The sequence below is a fragment of the Eublepharis macularius genome, chromosome 8 (genome assembly GCF_028583425.1).
Source record: "Eublepharis macularius isolate TG4126 chromosome 8, MPM_Emac_v1.0, whole genome shotgun sequence".
NCBI lineage: Eukaryota > Metazoa > Chordata > Lepidosauria > Squamata > Eublepharidae > Eublepharis > Eublepharis macularius.
The window spans coordinates 127,277,612-127,299,259 of record NC_072797.1 but is presented as its reverse complement, the minus strand read 5'-3'; the positions used below and the strand labels follow the sequence as shown (position 1 = coordinate 127,299,259).

At 42.3% G+C, this 21,648-nt stretch overlaps 1 protein-coding gene across 1 annotated transcript in view; it reads left to right on the top strand.

Moving 5' to 3' along the window:
• The first annotated feature begins 4,220 nt into the window (after positions 1-4,220).
• Positions 4,221-21,648, top strand: part of RAD23B (RAD23 homolog B, nucleotide excision repair protein) — a 30,313-nt gene continuing 12,885 nt past the window's right edge. The window contains exons 1-5 of the mRNA XM_054986715.1: positions 4,221-4,481; positions 12,935-13,016; positions 14,969-15,048; positions 16,715-17,010; positions 18,088-18,143. Of these exons, the coding sequence (XP_054842690.1) occupies positions 4,416-4,481; positions 12,935-13,016; positions 14,969-15,048; positions 16,715-17,010; positions 18,088-18,143 (580 nt within the window). The 5' untranslated portion in view covers positions 4,221-4,415. The remainder of the gene's footprint in view (positions 4,482-12,934; positions 13,017-14,968; positions 15,049-16,714; positions 17,011-18,087; positions 18,144-21,648) is intronic.

The window sequence follows — 21,648 nt, the reverse complement described above, 5'->3', positions numbered from 1 at the left end:
AGGAAACGACGATGTAAGCAAATGCCTTCCACTGATGCGTCAAGAGAGCCAACAAAAAGTACCATAAAAGATTGTTCCTGAAACTTCTACTCCTGAGACAAACATGAAATGATCATTCAAAACTAAGGCTGAAATCTTAAGAACGCTCTTCCGTGAATAAGTCCCACTGAATAAAATGGGACTTACTTCTGAGTAGATCTGCTTGCACAAGATGAATCCCTGAATTACTCCTGATTTGCTTGTTACATGCTTTGGAAACAAATAGTGTGGCATTAGAGTAGAAGCAGAATCTTTTACTGCTTGAAGAATAGTTGTATTTCATTTGAGAGTTTCTTTCTCTAGCTGACTTAACACATTTGATCCAATAAAAAGAATGCAAACCTTTTAGATTGGGTTAATAAAACTAACTAGCAACTCTTCTTGCTAGGATGTTCTATTGATTTATGTTTATAGCCTGCTATGGCCCTAAGGTCCCAACTAATTGTTGTAACTGGTGAGAGGCATTGCTCTGAGAGCTATGGTTCTATATTGACAATAAGCATACTATATTTCAGGAACTCTGGATTGTATGCACAGGAGTATTCCATTGTAGCTTCACAACAACACCATGAGGCAGAGGCAGGTTAGTCTGAGAAGAGACTAGGCCACTTAGTGAGCTTTATTGCAAATTAGAGACAGTGCCATCCTAAACAGAATTACAGAATTCTAAGCTTATTAACTTCAGTGGACATTGGGTCCAACAATGCTTTATGATTTACAATACAAATGTAGCCCGTCAGTAAATGTGCAGCCTCTCTCCCCCAGCAGACCAAGTAATGCCATTTTGGGTAGGGAAAACGGCACTGGGGAGGCTGAAGTCCCTTCTTCCCCTGCAACACAGTTCTAATACAAATTGGAGCCCTGCATGCATGGGAAATCATATCCCCTGCACCTGATGTCTTACTGTCTTAATCAGAGCTTTTATTCTGGGAAAAGAGGTGGTGGAACAGTGGGTTGCCAGCACAGGACCACACAATGATGTCGCTTTGGGTCATCTGGAACAAGGGGGGAGTGTTTTAAAGTTTAAATCGCCCTCGGCGAAAATGGTCACATGGCCAGTGGTCCTGCCCCCGATGGGAGTTCAGATTGCCCTCCGCACCAGTGGTGCGGAGGGCAATCGAAACTCCACTCTGTCTGGAGATCAGGGGGTGGGGCCACTGGCCATGTGACCATTTTCAAGAGGTGCCGGAACTCTGTTCCACCGTGTTCCAGCTGGAAAAAAGCCCTGGTCTTAATCAAAGTTAGGTTGGGGCAACTGTCATTACCTGTTATAAATTGTAATATGTAGCTTTGCCCTAATTAGAAGGATGTAACAGCTTAAAATGGCTTTGTTAAGCTGAGTCTCTAGACTGCATGTCTAACGCACTATCTATTACCATATTATAGCCACAATCCCATGCACACTTACCTGGGACCAATTCCTACAGAAATCAATGGGATTTGATTCTGAGTATACTTGCTTTGACTTGATCCTTGGTGTTCTTTTATTGCCTTCTACAACTCTATTAATTTACCCTGAGGTTGGATCTTGCTTAAATTGCTCAAAAGAAATGATTGCGTATCCAAGTTCTAAGAATGAATTTCCTGAAGCAATAAGTTAGAGTCTACAGTTATTGAATGGAATGTAAAAAATCTTGGGACAAGAAACATTAATATCGCTCACCAAACTCTGCGACAAAAATACAGATCCTGTGATGGAGTCTGAGAGAAAACTGACTTTAATTAATTATCCTTTTCATTATTTTTGAATATATTTTATGCTTTGATTTTTTTAAATTAAATGAAGCCTCATCGTGTTGCTTGCAGTGCGAGCTTGTTCACATTCTATGAACAATTAAAGATAATATGAAGTATGAAAAATAAAGATATTATAGAATTAGAATGTGGCCCCTAGATCAACTTAAAATTAGTGGTGACTAACGGTGTAATACTGTGCCCACTAATCTGAGAATAAACCTTATGGAGTTCAGTGGGCTTTCTTCTGTGTAATGCATAGAATCAGGCTACATATCCCACTGGCAGCAACAAAAATATATACCAAGTTTAAAAGGACTCCCAAGTAAGTATGCGTAGGATTGTAGCCATGCAGGTCAAGCTTACGAATTCTTACTCAAGAGTATTTTTAGCTGCATCAGGACTTTGGTTTTTGACATGTCCAGTAATGAGGCTAACTTACACCCAAGCTGCGTCGCTTACACACAACTTGTACTCCTGAAACTCAGTACTTTAACAGAATTGAAAATTCTTCCCATTAGGTGGTAAGAGAAGCTGAGGTCTGTTCCTATACTTTATTGTGAAAGATACAGAAGTATAGATAATGAGAACTGTGAATATTTCCCATTCTATGTAAACAATGCACTAGGAGACCTTTAAAATATGTTCTTAGATCTATTGAGCTCTCATACCTTGCAGATATTTTAACTTTTGAAATACGGACCCTCACTTCATGTTTATTCAAGAAACTGCAGACATACTACATAGAAATTTCAATGGGATAGCGTGAGGGCATATCAATCAGTTTCAAGCACCTCCATATTTCAACAAATCTCACACACAGAGACGCACACAAAAACACACTCACATGTCTTTCCTTTGCCTGAACATTCACTTTGTTACAGTCCCTCTGCTAACAGTTCATACTGCATTTATTCAAAAGCAACACTAGTTTATTTCCCCAGGTATGCCATAAAAAGAGTGGGCCATCTTACATTCACATACAAGTTACAGTAATGATTTTGTGTGTGTGTCCATAACTTTTTAAAGTAAGTTATCTTATATTCAGGTTGTCTTCGATTTGAATTAACACAGTACTTTCCCCAGAGGTTTTGTAAACAATTTTTTTGCTTCCTTCCAGTAACTCCACAGGACTTATTAAATAGCGCAGCCAAAATCGCACCCTTAAAACTCTAGAACATAACTGTGCACATTTCTGTATCATTTTTTTAAAAAATCTGATTTACAAATTTGCTGAGCCACTCAGGTGTTAAGTTCCTGAATCCTGTCATAAATATAAAATCTTACCTCTGCCAATTTCACTTAACCATATTTACTTCAATATGATTTTTAATTGGTTCTGCAAAGCTCGTTTTAAATGAAAGCTTATGTTGTTTTCTGAATGCTGTTGAGATTCCGCTAGGCCAGGGAAAAGCCCTCAAAATTGGATCCACAGCATCAGTAAGATTTCCATGAAAATTAAAATTCAAGCAGTGCAAGGGTTATCAAGGGCCCATCTGCTTCAGTCCTTGTGCTCCAACAAAGACAGTAAGAAGACACTCGAAACTCACGTCAGTTTTGTGGACTGCGGCGAGGGTAGCATTTGCAGAAAAACGGAAGGCCGAGTCTTGTGTCTGAGTGGATGAACAAATAGTGTGAATGTGCATCTATGGCAAAATTAACTTCCTATATGCATAACTGACCAACCTTAAGAATTTGAGGAAAAACGGGAAGCCCTTAGTGAGGGTAACGTTGAATATAAAACGCTGAGTATAAAGTGAGGAAATGGAGAGGAGCAATATATTTTCTAGCTTAAACGTGTTGTTATATGTTCTTTTTATGGGATGTACTAAAAGGAATGACAAGATTGCCCATTGAAAATAATGGGCAATCCTGTCATTCCTTTTAGCACATCCCTTTTATTGTCTTTTTTAAACGTGTTGCCAGTGTCTTTTCTTTTCCAATAAACTTTTTATCTGGGAAAAAAGTAAACTGACTTTTTTTTTCTTTTTTAAAAAAACTGTAGCTATTCCTTGTGCAGGTGCCTATTCGTTGCGCCTTCTTTCTCCTTTGAAAACGGAATTAATATCTAACCGTCTATTAGGATTCCTTCCCCTTTCCCCTCACACAGCCCTCTTTTCTCGGCCTCCCTTCTGGACCAATCACAGCCCGCCTCTTTTCCCGCTCTTCCACCCTCATCCAGCTCACCTTTCCCAGCCCCCACCCCCTCAAAAAATTCGCACATGCGTAGCGTTCTCTCCTTTTTTTAAAAAAACAAACGTTCCCCGCTTGCGCACTTCACGCCCTTCCAGCGCTTTTCCGGCTTTTACCGAGGGGGAGGGGATAAGGAGGGTCACGAGTCACTCCTCCCGTCACGGTGGCTGCGGCGCGCGCCAACTGCCCAGCCTAACATCGCTCTCTGCCGCGCGTGCGCGAGAAAACGCCGGTCCCTCCCGCTTGGCCCCGCCCCTTCCGCGCGGCTCCTCCCTCCTTCCTTCCCTCCCTCACCCCCCCTCCCGCTCGTTTCTCCCACCGTCGCGTAGCCGAGCCGAGCTAGGCCGGAGTAGTGAGCGGAGGACCCAGGGGGAGCCGCCCTCGCCCGTCGCACTCCCCGAGGCAGCCCGCGAGGTAGGCCTGGCCGGGGCCTCAGCCGAGCAGCCGCCATGCAGATCACGCTGAAGACGCTGCAGCAGCAGACCTTCAAGATAGACATCGATCCTGAGGAGACGGTGCGGCCTGGGGGGGACCGGGCGCGGGGGGGGGAGTCGGGCCTGGCCTGCCTGCCAGCGTCGGGGTCGGTTGCGGAGGCCTTGGCCTGGAAGGCTCGGCCTTGACGCGCCTCAGCAGCTGCGGCGGGGAGGAGGCCTGCTTCGCGAGGGCTGGAGAGGGGAAGTCGGGCCTGCCTGGGGCGGGGGGCGGTCGGGCGAGAGCGCTGGCCGCGGCTGGCTGGCTCCCTCGGCGCAGGCTTCGAGCCCTCGAGGCGACGGGGGGCCCGTTCCCGCCCCCCCCCCGGCGCCTCTCCCCCCTGGAAGCGGCTTTTGGCGCCCGCCTCAGCGGGCTCGGCGGCGCGAGGGGTGGGCGGCGGGCGGCCTCGCGCGGGCTGTGCCATGACTGTGCAGTATTTCGTTCCGCGGGAGGGGAGGAGAGGGAAGGGAAGGGGGGCGTGCGCGGGAGCGGGGGCGCGCGCGCGTGCGCTCCCTGGCCGTGCAAGCCGAGAAGGCCGTGCGGTGCGAAGGGAGGGCGGAGAGGGCAGGTTAGGCTGGGCGGCCTCTTGCTTGTGGGGCCTGCGCTCCTTTTTTCTCGTGGGCTTTAGTCGAAACAGGGCCTTGGAGAGCTCGGGCTGTGTAAACTGGCGGGGGAAGGAGGGGCTTTGGATATATCAAGCGGTGTTGGTAGGAAAGAGCCAGGAGTGCAGTAGCATCTATAAGACAAACAACATTTGTGGTAGGGTTTGAGCTTCTGTGAGCCACAGCTTGCTTCTTCAGGTTCCTTCAGATGTTTGAAGAAGTGAGCTGAGACTCTCAAAAGCTCATACCCTGCCACAGATTTTGTTCGTCTTTTAGGTGCTACTGCACTCTTGCTCTTTTCTACTGCTACAGACAAACAGGGCTACCCATCTTGATCTATCTCAAATCATGGTATATATCATAATGTCTGAATGTGGTCAATGTGTGCTGATTTACTGTGCTACCCTCCTGATTTAAACAGGATGCTGGTGCAGCAGAAGGGATTCTCTATGTGACCTGGTATGTGCTCGCCATTACATTTAAACCAAGCTTCTAGTCACATGCGCGGTCTTAGTATACCAGAGATAGGTAGCCTGTGTAGGTGTTGTCTTGTCATGCTAGTGTTGTACACATAGTGGGATTGTGGGGACCCAGTTTAAACAAAGTTTGGATGATTTTCTGAATTGACATGGTAAGCGGAGGGTATAGTGCTGTGCGTAGGCTGCTCTCCGAAAGTGTTACCAGGCAAACTCTTTGCAATAGAAAGGAAGCAGGGTTAAATCCTACATTTGTAGATTTTGAAGTGATCTGATTTCCCCAGAAAGATATCTGAAAAAGCAGGAAGGCTAAAGTAAGATTGGCAGTATTACTGGAGTATTTCCTTCTTTTTGGCTGGACTTGGATAGCCCATGCTAGCATGATCTTGGCAGCTCTCTGAAGCTACAGAATAATCTCTGAAGCTAAGCACAGTTAGCCTTGGTTAGTACTTGGGTGGGAGACCACCAATGAAATCTAAGGTTGCTACACAGAGGCGGGCCATGGCAAACCATCTCTGAACATCTCTTGCCTTGAAAATCCTATGGCAATCACCATAAGTCAACTGCAACTTGATAACATTTAAAAATTCCCTTTTTGTGGGGAATAAGAAGTATTTCATATTTTGCCCGGTGTAGCTTTTTCAGATTAGGAAGTAAGTATGATTGCAGAGAGGTCACTAATTTCTATCTTTACCTGGGTAGCTCATACAAGCCGAATCTCAGAAGCTAAGCAGGGTTGACCTGGGTTAGTAATTGAATGGAGACCTCTAAGGAAGACCAGGGTTGCTCTTCAGACACAGTGAGTGGCAAATCACCACTGCTAGTGTCTTACCTTAAAAATCTCATGAGAGGTTGCCATAAGTAATTGATGACTTGACGGCACTTTCCACCACTAACTCACAAATTATGTGACACCACATTTTCTTGAAGCAGCAGATACAGTTCCCTCTTATTAGGTTATTCATTTCTGTATTCAGCTTCTCTGTGTCTCAAACATCACATCTTTTCCCTGTTCTTGTTTCTTCTTTATTTCCCCCCTTTGTCGCTGAATTTTGGTAAAGGACACTTGGATCTGGAATTTGAAGGAGCCAGATTATGTATAGTCCCATTGGGAATTTATCCTCAGAAGGTTAAAATTGCTTCCTTCACAGTGTAAGCAAGATGTTCTTTCTGTTGTTTTTTAAACTTGAGTAGTTGACTGAAATTCAAGAACTATCACCAAGAAAGTAAGTTGAAGGTAGATCTTGTAAGTCGGGTCTTTAAAATTTCAGAATATGTCTGAAACCTGTGGGAAATGAACAAATTAATAGACTACCTTGTTTCTATAGACTTTGAGGGTTTTTTCCCTGTGCGTTGGATTTGGGTAGCATATTTTTCCTTGGTTCTTCTAAATCTTATCTTGGTATACGACTACAGATAAACTTAGAATTTGGTGTGATGTCCAATAGGACAGCTTTATGAATATTTTCTTCAGGCCTAACTAATAACTATTGGTTAGATAACCCCCTTTTGTTGTAATATAGTGAACTTGCTGTCATAAGGGGTGGTTCTTTTTAGAGCTCCCTCAACCAGTATGTAAACGGACAGAAACCATTTATTTTACATGTGCCAAATTGTGACATGTCATATAGAGGATTCCCATAACTTTATATTTATTCATTACAAAGGAAGGCTGGGGCAACATGCTCACTGACGGGCAGGTGGCTTTGGATCTAACAGTTCTTTTCCTAGCTTTGCAAGTCAGTGGCAGACCATAAGATCTGTCTATACTTCCTGATGTGTCTGCTTAGGAGTCAAGCAGCTGCCCATGTGTTTGTGGAAAGTGGGGGACATGGCCACACGTTGACCGTAGCATTAATTCATTGGGTAGTTTTGGGCAAGCCACAGTCTTTCTCATCCACAATCCTCCGTATGTAATATGGGGATAATGGTGGATTCCCATATAGTGCTGTTGTAAAAGATTATTGAAGTTATGTTTGGGTATGTCTTTAAACAATATTTATAGTGTTTTTGGTATTAATAGGATTTTGTGTATACATTCATTGCAAGGTGGTATGATTTAAATAGCCAAGAAAAACGTAGATTTAAATAAAAGCTACTTGTTTGGTACTTGAAACATTACTTGTATGAGAGACGTCTGCTAAATGATGGTGACAACGAGGTATCAGCTAAAATAGTTTTCTGTTTCTTGCCAACCAGGGAGGTGTCGTGGTCAGAGAGTTGGACTGGGGTCTGGGAGAACCCAGTTTTGATCCCTGCTCTTGCCATGTAAGCTTGCAAGGTGACCTTGGGCGAGACATGCACTCTCAGCCTATACTATCTCACAGAATAGTCATGTGATAGAATGGAGAAGAGGAGAATTATGTAAGCCATTTTAGGTCCCCGTTGGGGAGATAAGTGGCATATAAATAAAGTAAATAAATATAAATATCTAGGCATAAGTGGTGTATAAAGTAAATAAAATAAAAATAAATGTCTGGGCATATAATTCCAAACTTCAGTTGTAGCCCCATGCTCTTAAAATTGCAGATTATCTCTAATAGAGAAGGCAATTGTGAAATAGATTTTTCTTTGGCTATCTGTCCACATGCAGCAATGCACTGCAAAATGACGGAAGTTTCCAGAAGCAAGGATTCGTAGTTGCAAAGGTTTTTTTTTCCTTTATGAGATAGAATGTGGTTTTATGTGGAAAATGCTTAATGAATTCTAAATACTCATTTTATATAATATAATATATATAAGCCACATTTTGTTATATGTACTTCACCTTGTATTTCAGATGTTTTTGTCCCTGGTTTATTCTTTTAAATAGCCAGTGTTAAGTAAACATGTAATGCCATACTGTATTTTAGTAGGATGTGAGCAAGCTTGAAATTACTGTCATGTTTGTGTGTGCCCCCCCTCCCCGCCAGTAATTACAGCATAATTTTCCAGTGCCTACTGAATTAAGCGTACCCTGTAACCCAGATATTAAAATTATGACCAAACCCTGTTTTGCAATTCTGGTTTGCAGGGGAAGTGCAAGCTGTAGTTTGGTTGGTTGCGGGGGAGAGAAGGAAGGAATCACAGCATACAGGGTGAGAGTGAGCAAGCCCAAGGCTCATTCCTCTTGTGCCAGGTTCTTGATTGGCACTGACTTGACTCTGATGCCAAGTGTTTGATAGTTATTAAGATGATAGTTATTCAGATATTAAAGTAGACTTCAGTGCATTTGTAAATTTAAATTTCATATTATCCGGGTTATCTTTAAGAGCCATCTAAGAACTGCAAGTTAAAATAAATCAAATCATTTTTCTTTTTTAAAAATACTTTTGGTCATCTTGGTTCAGCAGGTCTATTAAAGTAGTAGACTCAACGCTTATTTTGGATTTTATGTGAAATAGGAAATTTATTCTCTAAATTAATTAAGCTACTAGAATTCCTAAGCAAATATTATTAACTTGAAACATGGAGTCTTGAAGCATTACTAGCTGGTAACCACTCTGCAAAAAGCATTACTCGGTGGTTTGATACTTAGCCTCTGTTGCCGATCAGGAGTAAGAGGATATGTAGAGAGTGTGTGTACAGCTTTGGCAACGAGACTTGCTATCTGGCTACTTGGAGGAATGGGGTTTGGAAACTTTGGCTTGACAGTGTTCCCAGCCCATTTTTAAAGTGGTCCTCTGGCAAAACTGGCTGCGGACAAGAAGATACATCGTCTTGAAAGAAGGAGCTAGCGCCATGGCTTATTTTCAGTGTAAGAGAGCATGTGGGTTGCTGGGATGTCTGCATGTGTGATATTGTCACTGGCTTTGTATACTGTATCAGTTTAACTAATACTGTTTCTGTATTGCTGTATCAAGTTGCCTTTCTTTCAGCTTCTGTTATGTGTGTAGATGTCTTGGCCCTCACCTTTTTCTGTCCTGGCCCCCACCTGGTGGATCTCTCTGTCAGAAGACACTCGGGCCTGCCAAGGTGTTGTATCTTTTCGGCGGGCCTGTAAGACAGAGATGTTCCGCCAGGCATATGGTTGGGGCCAGCAAATGGATCCATCAAACCAGCCTCCCTGCCAGTCTCCTGCTAGTGGAGGGGCCATATGACCATCTGCCCCCCCCCCCCGTATGGTGAGCTAGAGTAGAGTTATAAACACACCTCCACCCTTTTCTTCTGGGTATGACATGCAGGGGAAGGGGGCCCATCTAGGTTACTGGTAACTATGCTGTGGTACATGAGTTCTATGATTTTATTTGTTTATTTATTGTAATTTTATCTATTTGTTTATTTATTGTAATTTTATCTATTGCTGTAACCTGCCCTGAGCCCACTCATGAGGAGGGTGCGGTATAAACCAAATAAATAATAAAGTTTGTGTAGTAGATTGGGTCAGGGTTTGGGAAGACCTAAATTCATATCCTTCCTCAGTGATAAACTTCACTGGGTGATGTTGTGCATATCTTTCAGCCTGTAACCTCTTTTATAGTGTTTGGATTAAATGGATTAAATGGTGAATAGGCCAAGAAGCCCTTGATTTCATGAGGGGGGAGGGCTAGATGCTCAGTTCTTAAGGCTTCTCATTATCATAAGCTTTAGTATTGGTAGGAACTACCAACATCTACTTTTCAAACCTATATTCTTCTTTTTAGTTAAGTAGTCACAATTGTGGACAAACAGGCAGGAAGAATAATAGTACAGGGGTTCCCGATGCCTTTTTTGAGGTGTGTGGGCACCGTGGGACGGAGACACTGCTGGTTGCCCTCATGAACGATCTTCGCAGATACCTGGATCAGGACAGATTGGCATTGCTGATATTATTAGATATTATTAGATCTAGCAGCAGTGTTCGATACAGTTGACTATGCTTTTTTGATTCGAGGGACGGCCCTGCATTGGCTTGTCTCTTTTCTCCACAATCAGGGCATAGGGTGGCACTGGGGGAGAAATTGTCATTTTGCCCCCCACTGGTGTGTGGTGTGCCTCAGGGGGCAATACTCTCCCCATAATTGTTTAATATCTATATGCGCCCCCTTGCCCAGCTGGTGAAAAGTTTCAGACTTGGGTGTCATCGGTATGCTGATGACACCCAGTTATATCTGTTGATGGACTGCTGGCCTGACTTGGCCCCAGATGTTTTGGAGCATGCTTTTGAAGCTGTGATTGAATGGTTGAGGCAGAGTTATATTGTTATTTAAACTGTTTTAATATAATTTATATTGTAAATGCTTTTTATCATACTGTAATCCACACTGAGCCTGCTTGTGCTCAGGGAGGGTGCAATATAAATCGGAAATATATATATATAAATAAATAAAATCCTATGCATGTTGGTCTAGGGTGCTAGAGGTTCTAAAATACTTGTAGCTGGTTGACTTGTTAATCTCGTTTAATTGCTTACTCAAGCACATCTTTAACCACTTTTAAGTTTCCTTTAAGAGGCTGCATGTTCATTTGGGACTCGACTGGTAGACAGAACTGTGGAAACTCATTCTGTGGGGATGTTCAGAATCCGTGCCGCAGCCGGTCCAGGGCCCAGTCCTCTCTAGCAGTTGAAGTATAGGCTATCCCCAGAGTTCCTGGATCATCGTCCATGAGAGACTTCTTGGAAGTGGGTAGAGAGAGTAAAACCTGTTCTGCTGGATGGTTTGCTGCTTCAGTAGTAAAGTAACTCATAGCCTTCTCTTCCCATCGTTAGAGTTGAAATTTTACTGCTAAAGATGGTCTTATTTAGGCACGTTCCAAAATGTCACTTGGAAAATAACTGAGATACAGCTGTGTAAGTTCCCAGAAGGAGAAATCTGAAATCGTTAGACTCATTCTTTACTGTGTATGCCTTAATGTTAGGGGGTCAGGGCCTAGCTGTACTGGTGTAACTTTAGTATAACTGGTATCCTGTGCATTCCTAGCAGCAAAACTGAAAAAGAAATGAGTAGTACTTTGAACAGAGCCTGCAACACCAGTGTGGAAAAGTATACTGATGCCCCCATATTAGCCATGCCTGTGAGGTGTGTATTGCGAGAGTATTACCTTTCCCCACCACTCAAACAAGACAGGCCCTTGAAGACACCAACCCACCACTACATAAAACCCTGTGGCAAAGACGGCAGGAGCCTGTAACTAAACCTCCACTATTTCTGCAGTTGGAAATTTATATCCTTTTTCTACCACATTCAGCCTGTGTATACAACTACCATTTGTAAGGAAAACACAGGGATGGATGGATGAGCATTTTGAGTACATCATCCAACTCGGTTCAACAACTCATGTACATGAATGTACATGAAGAGCCTGTTGCCTCCCCCAGTTGGGGTTTCCTTAAGGGGCAATGCTGCTGGGAGGGGAAGGGAAACAGGGATGTCCACTTAACAGAGAATATCCCCATGACCTCTGTGATAGTTTGATGGGTGGAGCATTGTAACAAGAAAGAGAGAGCTTTAAGTCCTACTGTGGGTATTGCTGACTCTTTCATTGCCTGCTGGGTAACAAGAGGAGAGCAACAAGAATGTAGCAAAAGAAAACATCCTGTTACACAGGCCGGTGCTTTTATCATCACACTAATAAAAGGAGGGAGCACACATTGTGGGGCAGCTTAATTCCTCCCTCATCTGTCTTCCCTGTGAAAGCAGCTGTCTGCACCAAGTGAGGGACAGACATCAGGGGAACTCACCTTTAAAAGCGCTCATTCAGGAGAGAGAAGGAGCCTCCCGGTTCCCCTCCCGCTTTGCTTTTGCCAGCGGAAGGGGAGGGCTTTTGCCCCTCTTCTCTGGCTCGACATGTCCTTCCTAGTGCAAAATAGCATAAAATACTTATGAATGAGTTCCAGCATGTGTTAGATATTTAGTATTGTGTGGTTTTCAGTGGTATTGGTGAAAAGCTGATTACTCAAGATTGAGTTAAATTATTGGTTTGAATTGTTATTGGTTTGAATTGTCAAGGGAAAGTTCTATTTTAAATCAGGTTTTCAGTTTTTGTAACAGATACATTTCTTGAACTAGTATGCTGATTGCTGGCTGTCACTGTTAAAACACACTGCTTTGCAGCCAGATTGCCCTTTTACTGACTGACAGAGCAATATCATGCAGCCACATATTCTCTTGCACTACAGAGTGTATCTGTTCAGAATTTTGTGTGTGTGAGTGTCTCATTACATATGCAGAATGCAGTGCAGGATTTTCTGCTTGAAAATTTAAAGGCCCAGAAAGTTCCAGAGGCAAGGCCTGATAGTTATTGGGGGGGGGGGGATTTTCTCCACAAGTTAGAAAATATACGTCGTGCTTGTTTGACAATGTCTAAATATGCTGTAGCGTTCAAATTATGACTCTTGTCGTATGTGCAATACCTTCGAACATATTTTTGGACCTGAGTCATTCTTTCAAATTAAAAAAATACTGTTAATAGAAATAGAAGTATAACATTTTGTTCTAACTAGAATTGCTTATTTTATAGGTAAAAGCATTGAAAGAGAAGATTGAATCAGAAAAGGGGAAAGATGCTTTTCCAGTAGTGGGCCAAAAATTAATATATGCAGGTAATGTGTTTTTATGGGAAGATAATTTATTAGAGTGGTAAGCCCCTCAGGCAAACGTAATGCTGCACTGACTAAATGGTATGACACGTGTATCGGTTTTAAAGTCCCCCCCTTTGTGTGCAGTGTAAAATTCCTCTTTGCTTAGTAAGTTAGGAAAACATCTCTTTGTTAGCAAAGTTTATCAATGATGCTGCTTGATTAACTTGTATGAATGCTTAAGAGAGTTCCATCGAATGCAGTAGGACTTGAGAAGCGTGCGTGGGATTTGACAGCTGCTTCCTCACTGAAGTTTATTGGAATATTACAAAAATGGGGGGACAGTTTAGGCTATGCGTAATCTGCATATTTCATCTAAGAGAAAATGTAAAAATGGAAGGTAAAAAACAAATTCTGTAATAAATGACAGTTCATTATTTGTACAGAAACACTGTGTAGGGCTACCAGCATATTTGCCCTGACCTGAATGGCTTAGGCAAACCCAATCTCGTCAGATCTTGGAAGCTAAACAGGGTCTGCCCTGGCTAGTACTTGGATGGGAGGACCACCAGGGAAGTTCAGGGGGTTCTATGTAGACAGGCAATGGCAAACCACCCCTGAAAGTCTTACTTTGAAAACCCTATGAGGTTGTCATAAGTCAGCTGTGGCTTGATGGCACTTTTTACCACCACATCAGCATATTTAGGATATCACGTCACACTTTATAATGTTGAAAACACTGAACTCTTTAATACATTATAAATCTCATTACAGAATTTTAATTGTTACTGAAATTATTCACATTTAAATAATAAATGTATTCTTGAAAATGCACTATATGTCTGCTGTATACATAGGAATTACCATTATATAATGGTGTAGATTCTTATATAAAATTAAAACTACACATTCTGAGTAAAACATCACTTTAAACATTTTACTCATTACAAAAGAGAAAATAGAAGGGTTTTTGTGCTCCCCAAATTTCCCAATTTTAGAGATCTGTTGGGGGATGGCTTTTTTCCCACTCCCTGCCCCGGAGGCTTTATATTCCTAGACTTGACAACTAGGTCTTCAGAGCTTGTTGAGCAACTATCTTGGCAGGCAATAGATGCTTTAGGTCCTTTCCTTATTATTTATAATTTTCAAATGGCCTCTGTGACTTATCCTGAAGTTCTCCTGCAAATTAATCTCTCTGGTTTTCTAAATGCAATTATCCCCACTTAATTCATACAGCATTCTAGAACTGCTTCACGCTTTATATGACAATTAGCCTTTTTCCATGGCTACGTTTTGTGCACTGAGGACATTCCTGACTCTGCAATAGATTCCTGGGAAGCTGTGATTGACTGCAGCTCCCTGAATTGTTCCCTAAATCCCATGTAAGTTTAGGAATGTATGTTCACGCTTCATATTTGTTGGGAAAAAGACTGATGTAACTGATGTTGTATGTTTTTGCCAGCATCTTTATATCTTATACCTGAATTCATTTGAGTAAATATTTTGCCTTCCCTGTTAGCATTGTAGTATTAAAAAGCGTTTACATTGATACACTGTAGTCTGGTTAATGTATTTAGAGCATTGTAAAGAAGCAATGGATACTCCAGGTGAAATTCAAGGTAGAATTTTGGAACACTGAGCAGGAAACTGCAATAATGTAGGTGAGTGGACACAGCCCTCAGCTCAGTGGGATTCCACTGTAGTTACTTCAACTTGTCGATTGTTATTGAGCGACAAACCTAATACTGTCCCAGAAACTGAGGGGCAAGGTAGCTCCTCCAGTGTCTTTGAAGGCTGCGGAAAACGAGTTCACTCTTGTGTTTATAGCTGCCATGTGGTTTTGGCTGTTTTTTGATTGGCCGCTTCATAGCTTTTAATCATTTTTTCCCATCCTTAGAACTGTACACAAATTGCTTACCACAGTTACGTTTACTGTTAAAGTAAACACCATGTAAAACATCTGTCTAATTTTTTAGGTAAAATACTTAATGATGATACTGCACTTAAAGAATACAAAATCGATGAAAAGAACTTTGTGGTGGTTATGGTGACAAAAGTAAGTTACTATTTCAATATTGTAAATAATATAAGCATATTGAATACCATAGTATGTAGTATGCCTGGGGAGAGCCTGTTGCCTTCAAGGACAGAGCTGATACCACCTGCTCTGTGCCCCTGAGGACTAGTTTGCTGATGCCAAGTCGATTTGTTAAGTAATCTGTGTATAAATACTTGTGATATTGGATAGTTTTCTGCTTGTTGACATTGTAAGTCATTTTGAGTCCTCATTGAGCAGAGAAAAGTGGACTTCGTGGACTCAATATCAAAATAACATTCTGATGTTTGCAGTTTGTGCTGTAGTACCAGTTTATAAGAATTTGATTTTTGTGTGTAGATCATGTGCAGTGATGGTAAATATCTTCAGTAAAATGCGGAAACTGCATTAAAAACTTTAAACTTTATTAAACCCCCAAATCTACCTGCTGCCTTTCTTTGCAGTCAGATTAATTTTAAGGTTTTGGTGAAATGTGTTGAAAGTTGTCGGGAAGTGAAAAATCATCTAACTATGGCACAGAGTGGTGATAACCGTTGTAATTTGTATTGAACTAGCTCCAGACCATCAGTAGAGTTTCACATTACCATAGAATGGAATTGAACCAAGGACCAAACTAGACGGAATGGTGGCCCCTCACCCTGGAGATGTGCCTCTATTTTGTAGAGTGAGTTCCCAGCAGGGAACTCTTTGTAACAGTGTTGTGGGAGCCTGATTCTAGTCAGGACCACCACAATGCAGGGGAGGAGGGACTCCTGCCCCCACCATATTTCCAAACTGAAGTAATGGCATAGATGTGTGTCAGCATTTAATACCCTCCAGCACCATTTCAGGTTGGGGGGGGAGATGGGAGCACCCCCCCCCCCCCCCGCACAGATAAATAGAATTCCCCCATGGGAACTCACTCTATAAAATGGAGGTGCGTCTCTAGGGTAAACTTAGGGACAACTTCTTGTCTAGTTTGGCCCTCAGTACCAAATCTTGGGGACTGACCACATCGTGTTGGGTGACAGTTTTCACTATTCTGCATAAACTGGGTTCTGCTGAATTGCATAGCATATCTGTGTTGCAGTTGGGATGAAAATATTCCTGTATGTTAGAACTGTTTTGTTATTTTACCTTTATAAAAATAGTAAGTTTGAAAATTGCTATACCAGAGTAGTGAACTTTTAAGTACCCCTTTCACATTGATTTTATTGTCTGCCAAGTAACTTCTGTGCCATCTGCCCCTGTGTGTAACTAAGAATGTTGAGTCACGGTCTAAGGGTTTCACTCAGTTGTCACAAGTTACTGACCTCTTGTGCCTTGCTAATTCTATGTTAACTAGAAATGTCCCTTAAAACATGATCCTGATATGGGGTTCTATTACAGTGGAAACTTGGTAGTAGACAGTCCTTTTATCTTTCTGTGGAAGCTTGTTTGCCACCACTGGTTGTCATATTGCATGGACCTCTGATGGGCTTCTGAGACACATCCAAATTCCCAGGAACATAGCTGTGCATTTATGTAATCGAGTTTAAATTAAAGTATTGTGGAAAACATAAGTTGCTTCAAAAGTGAAGAACGGAAAATCATATTTGCAAAGTCATTGCCATGGAGAGTGTTGAAAACAGAGGTTAGAGGCTAATTTGGAAACTTGACTCATTTAGACGATCTTTAATCTTCATAGCCCAAAGCAGCAGCAGCAGCAGCAGCAGCAGCTGTTCCAGCTCCATCGCCAGCTACAACTCAGCAGTCAAATGCTACCACCACTACTGTTAGCTCTTCTACGATAGCTGCTGCAGCCCCAACACCAGCACCTGTCCCAGCCCCTGCTTCTGGACCAGTTTCGGCTCCTGCACCAGCTGCTCCAACTCCAGCTGCAGTAGCTTGTGAGCCTGCACCAGTAAGTGCCCCTGTAGAAGAGAAACCAGCAGAGAAGCCAGTAGAGACACCGGCTGACACCAGTGCATTATCTACAGACAGGTATGAGCAGCTTGTGAAACCCCTCTCCGATTTTATTCAGCATTGGTACTCTTTGGGCAATAATAGACTGCAGTCACAAACCAAAAAATGTTAAATTCTCATGCCTGATAAACACTTTATACAAAGCATTTTCCTGTATTTTACTAGTCTAAGGATCAGTGCTTGAATATAGAGTACCACTGTGTATTTGTCCTATATATATTTATTTTCTGTTCATTGTTTTCTAAACCAACCCCAGTCTACCTAAATAAAAGGGAAACTGTTCCTGATGATGCACTTTTATCCTGGTGCGCTTGCGCGGGAGCACCAGGATAAAAAGTGCGTCCTGGCCAATGCAGCCTCCATAGGGAACTGCCATCTCAGGACAGCCAGACGAGCCTGCCTGCCCCTCCAGAGGGCGCCACCACCACGGGAAGCCCAGCGTTCCCAGGTTTTCTGAGGCCCCCCCCTTTTTTTTTGCTAGTTGACTAATAATATGTACACTTGTGGAAGTCATTAATTGATGGTAGCCCACAAATCTGCCTACTCATTGACTAAGAATAGCAGATTTCTCCAGATGGTTGCCCAGCCATATTTGGTTTGATAATAATTGCTTTGCATGTTTGTATATAAGTGCATATTTTCAGTTTCTTCACTAAAGTGGTCAGACTCGGCATTACAGGATATTAACTTGAAAGGAAATGTCAGAACAGCTTCATTTTGAAGAGGAAGAGTGGGGTAGATCCAGCAGATTTCCCAGAAGCTGGGAACTAGTGGAGCTTTTCCTCAGTGCATTTACTGTTTTGTTCTCAGACTCTTCCAATGAGGAGTTTGGGGACGTTTAATATGGAGCATTTTCTGCAATCCAGTTTGTCTCCTGGAGTTCATGAGAAAGGGAAAATAACGGTTGCACAGCTTTTGCTTGCAGTTGTCTAATCGATATTGGAAAATTATCCAGTTGTTGAAAGAACATGCCATTATAATTTTATAGAGTACACATGACATTTTGCTTTCCCCAAATACTGCAGTATTATTGGAAGTTTTTTTAGCTTATTTCAAGCAAGAGGTACCTATTGGCTGTTTTGGTTTTTGTTACAGTTCAGCAGGTGATATTTCACGATCAAATATCTTTGAAGATGCTACAAGTGCACTTGGTAAGTGTTCAACAGTTGGAAAGGATTTATTATGAAAAATTAAAAGATCCTTGGTGGCACGCTCTTCTTTTTGCAGCCACTGAAGTTAGTGTCATAATTCAACAGATACGGCTTTTAAATGCTCCTTTTAATGGCTGTTCATTTTTATGTGTCAGCTACTTAAGTTTATATAGAATGGTCTGTATTCTTTTTGGAACCAACAAATTGATTTCTCTGGCAATGCCATGAGCTTCAGTGCAAGTTGCATATGTGCAGCATGACTGATGACTTGTCAAATCAGGGAAGTGGTTCACTTTTAGAAGCTTGCATCACGGTGTCTTGTGAGCCCTGGCATCTAGGAAACGTAATCAGGTTATTTGGGCCCTGTATGAATGTGAAATGCTCAAGTAACCACTTGTATCACTAATCCAGCAGGGGTATCTTTATCCATCCCTGATCAAAATGTCCACAAACTCACAATAGCTATAACTCATATCGGGCTAAATGGCTATAAAACCTGTGTGCTTTTGAGGTTTTTATCTGTCCTGGGGGGAAAAAAGAGCTGAACTACTAGGTGGCTCCTGCCTGAAGGACAAGGGAAGAAGCAAAACCCGGTGTGGAATAAAATTTTGAGGCAGAAAAAAGTTGGTACTAGTAGAGGAGCAAATCCACCTGCCACTTCTTACTGTTTTCCAGGCAAGAAACTGCAGTTCCCAAAGCCATGGAGTCCACCCAACTCCTCCTGCCTCCCCTCAAAACCTGCCTGGCAGGGCAGCATTTGCCAGATGCTGTCACTTCCAGTGCTACTCATCTCTGCTGGTGAATGAGTTTGCGCATTGTCCAGCCCTCTCTGCCGCAGTCAATCACCTTTCACGTTTCCCCCACAGTGTTTCTATATAGCACGACTCTTGCAGATCTGTATTCCCAAATGGAAGAAAGCCAAAAAGTCTTCCTTTAGAGTAAATACAGTATTTAGTTGATTCAGTATTCTGCACTTATGCCCTCAAAGAGAGTAGCCACAATAACTTGCTATAAAATAAATGTTAGCAAAAAGCAACACAACATAGAAATTTTGCCCCTAAAACTAAAAAGCAGTTTGAATGTTACAAGTGTATTTTAAGACTGTGGGCTAAAATATATTGGATTCTGTATGAAAGATGAAACACAAGAAGGCAGCCGGAAAGAAGATACCACAATGTATAATTCAAAATAAAAGCAGAATCAAGTAAAAAATGAAACACAATAGTAAGTGTTGTAGTGTTTGTCTCCCCGACAAGCAACTGATCCGCCGGTTTAAATGCCCCGCAGCGGCACGGAAAGGGTCATTGCTTTTTAAAACGAACAAAACGCGAACCAGCATACCAGTTCAGAAGTTTGTGGAAAGGAGCTTCCACAAACCGCTGGTTTGAGAACTACGAACCGGGCTGGTTCGTGCCCATCTCTAGTCTGACGTAATTTCATTTATGCATTTATCCAGTCATCGTAAAGGTGAAGTCACCTGTTGTGACACTTCTGACTACGGTGACCCTTTTCTTGTTAAAATCACCTGTAAGTTCCGGTAAGGAAAGTTGATCACATCTGAATGCAGGGACGTAAATTTTTGCCCCTTGTATTTCCACCCATAGTGAACTAGAGTAAGTTTTTTTCCTTATTGGACGGAATGGAAATGAAGTAACACTGGGCTCTTCCTTGTCCTTTTTGTGAATCCTCGAACGTCTGTATCCCCTTTAGTGCTCTCAGTTTTCTGGTTATGGCCACTGTTACCTGCGTATCGTTCCAGTTCTCATATCTTGACATGTGGCAGATGTGTGTAGACGCCTGTGGACTTCATCTTTTTCCAAATGCCCTTTTTGTGTAAAATGTTTTATTTGAACTTGTTGGTCTGTTTTATAGATTGTCATTTTATTTCTGAATGTACAAGCACGGGGCGGGGGTGGGGGACAGCATTTGTGGCAACACATTGAGATACAGGGCAAACTTCAGCCCAGAGGCAGTGGGCACTGGAGTTCGCAAAGGTGGCACAGGGCAAAAAGTCAGAGTTGCCCTCCCCTGGGCTACAGTCCCCAGCTGAATTGGGGCCTTCCCCAGTTGCTCTTTACCAAGAAAAAACATACTGGCGATCTAATCATGGACCTTGTAGCTTGTCTTTTGCTCTGACTCTTGGTCTGCTTTGGATTTCACCCCCTTGAATAATTGGCTGCCATGCCACTGACTGTACGTAGTTTAGGAGTAAGTTTAAATAACAATAGTACCCATATAGATCTGTTGGAAATACCATATAGATCTGTTGGAAATCAATATTGCTATTGATTGTGAAAACTTGCATTGTTCTTTACTCTCCACTATATTTTGAGTAAATACTGTTCTGTAGGATTACCCCATCACTAGCAACGGACTTCGTTAAAAATTTTCTAGAACTTATTGTCTACTGTGCTCATCTGTTGATGCCCTCCAAATATGTTAATAGCTTGTAAGATAAAGCCCGTTGAAGAAGCTATTCTGATGTTTTCTTAGAAAGGTCTGCTCTTAACCATTCTAACTTAACACCCCCACCCCCATTTACCTGTAACAGATTGGGATGGTAAGACTGTAACTGGGTCCAGCCCTAGAAATAGTAATGCTTTAATGGCCGTTGTCTTAACCCAGTAACCCTGCTGTATAATTGGTGAAAGCAGAATACTTCCTTGCATTCATTAACCTGGATAAAGCTGGAGTTGACAACGTTATTGACTCTGAAACAGATGCCTTTTTCGATGAATGCATATACTGTTGTAGTACCATGGTAGAGTTGGAGTTCAGAGTTGGCTAGCAAAAACAATGAATGGGTAGAGCGTTTCCAAAGCCCAGTACAAGGTCATACAGAAGACCCCTGCCTATCTTTCAGTATGTATGTTTCAGTATTGATGCCACTTTCTTGGCAAACATTTCTGTGAATGCAATTTAAGAACTCCTAAGAGTGAATGAAAAGGTAAAGGTAGTCCCCTGTGCAAGCACTGAGTCATTACTGACCCATGGGGGGACGTCACATCACGACGTTTTCTTGGCAGACTTTTTGCTGCGGGGTGGTTTGCCATTGCCTTCCCCAGTCACCTACCCTTTACCCCCAGGAAACTGGGCACTTGGAAGGATGGAAGGCTGAGTCAACCTTGAGCCGGCTACCTGAACCCAGCTTCCACTGGGATCGAACTCAGGTCGTAAGCAGAGCTTGGGCTGCAGTACTGCCACTTACCACTTTGCGCCACGGGGCTCTTAGCTTCTGTTCATTGTTGATGTGATGATTCTTGTTCTGTCAGAAAACAGCCACTACATCTCAAATCTTGCGTCCTGGAGATTTCTGCAGAGAATGCATTAACATCTGCAATTTCTTGTTCCTCCTTCAGTACTCCTCTTTGTCTTTGTTCAGCACTCGCATTGTTTGTCTATGCGATTTCCTGATTATTTTGACTTTACCATGAATTTAAATCTTGGTTTGAAAGAGTTTGCATTGCTTTTTATTTTCATCATTTGACAATATTTCTGCTTTATT